Source organism: Vanessa atalanta, chromosome 19 (assembly GCF_905147765.1).
Source record: "Vanessa atalanta chromosome 19, ilVanAtal1.2, whole genome shotgun sequence".
NCBI lineage: Eukaryota > Metazoa > Arthropoda > Insecta > Lepidoptera > Nymphalidae > Vanessa > Vanessa atalanta.
In genome coordinates this window covers 7,481,887-7,487,886 of record NC_061889.1, presented here as the reverse complement: position 1 = coordinate 7,487,886, position 6,000 = coordinate 7,481,887, and the positions used below count along the sequence as shown (strand labels likewise).

Below are 6,000 nucleotides of genomic sequence, written 5' to 3'. Positions count from 1 at the left end.
AATAGGTACGATATCGCTCTTAAAATAGCAATCAAAAGAGCATTTCAAAGAAACAAAATTATTGCATCTATTCTTTGACGTATTGGAAATATCCGTCTGAGTGATTATCGTAAGACAAATACTAATAAACATTACATTTAATATATAGAAAAAAAAAATACATTTTCGTTCTAAGTAACTAAATTTGTGAAATCAACCCTGAACAGGTTGTTTGACAGGACTATATGATCATTTAATTCTGCATAAATTTTTAACAAAATAAATGGATAAATAAAAAAAAAATACATTATTTATTTGTATCATTAGATATTATTTACTAAACGATTATATAATAGTGTACGTTGTAAACGTTTACATTATATAGTATTGTTGGTTTATAATTATCGTATTGCATATATTAAACATCGTTAATCGTTAGTCCTTTTAAATATTAACCATTTTAGGTTCAGAGCAAACTCCTTATCGTATAAAGAACCATACTGGTTGTTAAATAATTGAACTTCTTATCATTGTTGCTCGTGCTACATTCAATACATAGCATAAATAACTTAAATATACATTACTTTTAATATTAATAATGCATGATATTCATGACTCAAACCTCATCCATCATTAGCGAGCCTTTCTAAATCGAGACACAAAGTACAGGTTATATGTTACCAATACCTAACAAATACAATATTAAGAAATATATATTTGAATTCCAATCTCTATATGTACAAATTATTATTCATAATAAAATGAATGACTTACTGCTAAAACAAACATATTTCACATAAAATTCTGTCACATGTAAATAGACATTTCCGACATTGCAGACAATTCGACATTGTCGAAACGTGAAACCCTCTTTTCTTAAGGGGAAGACGCATTTAGCCATAATTGGAACAAAAGCGGTCTGGTACATTGCATTGCAACACTTATTTAAGTATGAATTAGTTAAATGTATAAAATAATATTGTCATCGAACGATATTTAAAAAATGAGTCTCAGACATTTCAACAATCTCAAATATAATCGCAGCAAAACAATACATCGATATTGTTGCTTACAAAATAATAGTGTTGTTATTCATATTATAAACATAAAATTAATTTATATAAAATAACAAATGACACGTTATAATATTACAATCGTATCCATAAACTTGTTAATACAAAGCGTACTTTGTTACCTTAATTTAATAACGTAAATTACTTGATGAATTTGTGCAAGGGCTTGCACCCTACCCAGGTGATATATTATACAGGCAAACAGTATAAGTCTAAGTAAGTAAACAATTTAATTGTTCTGTTCCGGTGTGAAGGGTAAGTAAGCTAGTGTAACTACAGACACAAGAAACATAACATCTGAGTCCCAAAGTTGGTGATGCATTGGTAATATAAGGAATGATTAATATTTTTTAGTACCAATGTCTATGAACAGCGATAACCATACCATCAGGTGCCATACCTGTCAGCCCATATTTGTCAGCCCGCCTACATATATAACATCAAAAAAACTTTATTGTATTGTTTCCCCTGACCTTAGTTTAATTATTTCGGGATTACTCGGATCGCCGTTACCTCTAACTATATAAACTGTCCTAACACCTCTTAAATCATCAGCATGTTTATTTTCATTATAGACATACTTATTTTCATAATATTTATTATTAAATGTAAACTTATCATTGTAAGCTTCATTTGAATTTACATTATTATAATCATTATAATGAGTGTTACTGTTGCTGCTTTCAGGAAATGTAAAGCCTCTTATTTTTCTATCATATCCTTGTATTTCCGTTACACTGTCTTGATTACTATCAGGAAATTTTAACACATTAACATCTCTACCGGAATTAACATTATCTTCATAAAAATCTTTATATTTATATAAATCATTATTAACATAGTACGTGTTACTATTCTCAACAGTTTCTGGAAACATCCATTTCGTATTAAAATCTCCGGAATGAACGAAGTCTTGTGATATTGGGTTATTTTGTATACGTCGTTGGACTTTATCTGTATCTTTTGATATTTCGAGATTATGAGAGTTTTTAAATCGAATATTATTATTTCCATAAGGAAAAGCCAAACCGTAGTTCTGTTGAAGACCTTGTTTATGGCCTTGATAAAGATTAGGTTTATGAAAACCATAATTTTGAGCAGGGTTAGGATTATAAAATCCATAATTTTGTGGTTGACCTTGTTGATAGAGACCATAGTTCTGCGTAAGTTGGTTATAAAACTGTTCAACATTCTGCTGCCCTTGCTGAGGTGAGTTAAAGAACCTAAAAAAAAAAATCGCATTAAATTACAAAATCATCATCATTTATATTTTATTGATTAAAAAATAGGCTTGGAAATATTTTGAAGGCATACCTGAAGAAACCTCCATTATGGTTATTTAGATAATAGACAAGCTGTTCCGGATCAGTAGGACATAAGGGATACGCGTAACGACAGGAGGCCGTGTTACCGTTCGATGACATCCCCAGAAAAACGGCCCGTCCAAATACAAAAAGTGGATTCGAACTTATACCATTATAAGCCGACAGTAGTCTAAAACAAATGATAATTGTTAGTGGCAGATAAAATACTCTACCTTTAAGTACTTTGAGTGTCAATAACTATAAATTTACCGATATTTTTCTTATTTATAGTTAAATAGAATGATTGTGATAGTTAGCTATATAAGATAAATCAATTTTTTCAAGACAATCTGTTTATATTCAGGTAAACCTAACACTAACTCAATAGATATTAGCTTTTATTGATTTATTAATATAAATAATATTACATTATTACAGATTAAATTATTTCATGGATGTTCAAAATTATTAGTATATTATATATGTGTGTCAAAAACTTGTTAAACAATAGAATAGTTAAACACACCGACGTTCATTTTCATCATTATCGTAGTATTATTGATAAGTATATGATACATTAAACTTTGAACAAGTTAATAAGACTGTTTAAATATAATTTGTTTATAAAAGCATCGTATTATAACTGTGTTGACAAATCTATATGCTCTTTATCATAATTTACTTTTTAAGATACACTCAAATCACTTACGTTAACAATGGCTGTATTCCCGTCAGCGTCTGTAAGATTCCCGAGCTGCCCAAACCTCCTCCACCTGCTGCTTCGCATAAAAGTCGCGATACACACTGTTGATCGTCATACAACGCTATGGAAGTTAATGCATCTGCTACAGCTGATAGAGCGTCAGATGCTATAGAAGGTCTAGGTCGTGGTGGTCCTAATAAAACGTTAATAATCACAGATATTACAAAATAAAAAACTTAATTTAATAATTTTAAACAATCAATGTTGGAAAATATTTAGTCTTTTAGCGCCTGATTCAAAGTAACAGCAAAAATGTTTACCATCATTAAAAGTATAAAAAATAGGTATATCAAATCTATGTTACGAAAAACTTATATTATAATTTTTATAATAATTATGATTTCATAAAAAAGGAAAATCACTAACATTCCATTCCATATTTAATCTCAGCATTTATAAAAGAACAATATTAATATATGATTACTATGATTCTTAAAGACGTAAATACATAATGTACTCACTATAATAATGCTCTCCAAAACCAGAATTCGGTATACCATTATTCTGCGCTAAATCAGGTCGTATAGGTAGGTTTTGTAGGCCGTAATATTGCTGTTTAGGTTTCCTTCTCCTGCGTCGCCTTTTTTTTGAATTTTCTTTATTATAATCTTGAAAATTAACAAAACTGTTTTGTACGTTTTGATCAGAGCTGTCTTCAGAATAATTAATGTTTGAGTCATCTTTAAACTTCACAGTCCCTTTATAGAAGTGATCATTGTCGTCAACATTGTCACCTTCAAATTGTACTGAACCAAATCGAGCTCGAGGGATGGAATCATTGTGATTAAAAATTTGTCTGAAATAAATATAGGATTTACCCATAATTGGTATTGCTTATACTATCAACCTCAAGTAATCCTTCAAATACTTACGCTAGCAATTCACTTGGATCATAACTTGCTATAGTTTTATTTTCAGGCGCTTTACCAATTGCAAATGTTAATATATGCAAAAATGCAAATGTTGAAATAAATCGACCCATTATTATGACTTTTATTCCTGCAATTTAAAAATTTTGCTACCAACAATAATAAAAAAAAAAGTTATAAAATAAAGACACATTCGTAATCATTAAAAACGCAAGAAATTGTTGTTTTCAACAATGATTATTGTAAACTTTACATTTTATTTGATAAGACAAACATGTTCTCCTAAACACAAATTAATCAAATAATGTCAATTTGTGACACAAATGCAATGAAAAGGTTGCATATATACGTTTTGGACATTGCTCGATTGGGCGTCACAGACATCCTGTACCATGTAATTGCGACGAAAAGTGCACCAAATCCGTTCAGCACAACGTCCCGTCCCGCACTGATTTATTAGGTGATCGATGAGCCGAAGGTTCCCCTAGTATTGTGTTATTTAACATACTAATATAAATAAAAAAACTATCATGGATATTTTAAGAAAAAAAGGTGAATCAAATGAAGAATTTAACGTAGAACTGATTGTTTAAATATGACCGGTATGCTTATTTTTGCTTCTTTATACGATTAAAAAAATTCTTTATATTTTTTTATAATTTTCTAATCTTTTTTTCATTGAATAGATCTTGACCTGAATTTGTGTCTTTTCAAGGTTTTATATGTCACCCAGCAATAGTTAATTTATTGTATCATAAGTTTGCAAAGTAGTTCTCGGCCGTATTTACGGCTGGTTTAGTAGAATTATATTAAGTTATATTCATGTTTTTAATGTTCATCAATGCAAAAAGGCTGATAAAAAACGGATCTGATTTAACGTAATAACTCCACTAATATAACGTACATATGTGAATATTCATTTTGAGTTCAATTAACATAGTTTAATCACCATCTAAGAAAACAAGTCCTTATAAAATCGTAACTTAAACTTACCTCTGCAAAGTCTTCACACTATAAGTTCAAAAACACAAATGTCGCAAAAATTTCACTCTTCCGTGAATATAGAAAGTCGTATGATATCATTTGGCGTTTCTAAATATATAAACGCCCTATAAGGTACGTGTGTGTTAAGATTAGGCGTACAACAGGATATATAATAAAAAGTGACAATGAGCACGTATATGACAATACTATAATGGTTATTAGATCCTACACCATAAATTCTTTTCACAAGGAACAATTTTAGGTCCTTTTCTATTCTTGGTATATCTAAATGATATTTTTGGTATTTTATATGTTGTATTGTTTGTTGACGTTAAGGTTAAGTACGTTTTGAATTTAAAAGAATTAAAAATGGATATAGTACTGTAATCAAAGTATTATTACTAATACATAATTTGTGTTTAGCAAATAATTTAAATTTAAGTTCCAAAAGAACTAAATTGATAGTGCTAGGGTATCTTAACTTTTTTATATAATTGGTTGCCAGCGAGCAGAAGGCTCACCTGGTGTGACTACCACTGTGACTACCACCACAAATGGACATCTGCCCTTGCAGGTGCCTTAATTTTATTAATCTTTAGTTTCGATTTGATACTACAATATTTTTATGTGATTTTAGTACTTTAAGTTTCTATACCTGATCTACCTCCGGTCTTATGTCGGATTGCTGTCCTCTCGGATTATAGGAGTGAGGTAATTGAGAGTGAACGTGCGTCATTGACATAATGCCAGCGTAGGCACGAGTACCCACTGTCATCAAAACAACCTCCCTCCCTCCTCTAGCCATTTATATAGTATCAATACTGTATACGTATAGTGTCTCTTCTGGGTAACTATTTATTATGACGAATATACCCATTACATTTTGTGAAATATGTTTGGTCTTTTTCTTTCAGTAAGAAATGAGTATTCTAAACCAATATAGTATCAATTTATCCGCAAATCTGAATCCTATATTATACCAATATCTCGGTGTAGTTAACTTAGTGGGGACGATACTGTATTATTTG

The 6,000-nt window shown here is 30.0% G+C and overlaps 1 protein-coding gene across 1 annotated transcript; it reads right to left on the bottom strand.

The window, feature by feature from the left end:
• Positions 1–786: 786 nt before the first annotated feature.
• Positions 787–4,101, bottom strand: LOC125071584. The gene is made up of 6 exons (XM_047681906.1): positions 3,992–4,101; positions 3,581–3,915; positions 3,066–3,252; positions 2,367–2,546; positions 1,725–2,275; positions 787–854 (listed from the first exon to the last, which is right to left on the bottom strand). Exons 1-6 carry the CDS (start codon positions 4,099–4,101, stop codon positions 787–789), a joined length of 1,431 nt encoding a protein of 476 aa, XP_047537862.1.
• Between the last annotated feature and the right edge of the window lie 1,899 nt (positions 4,102–6,000).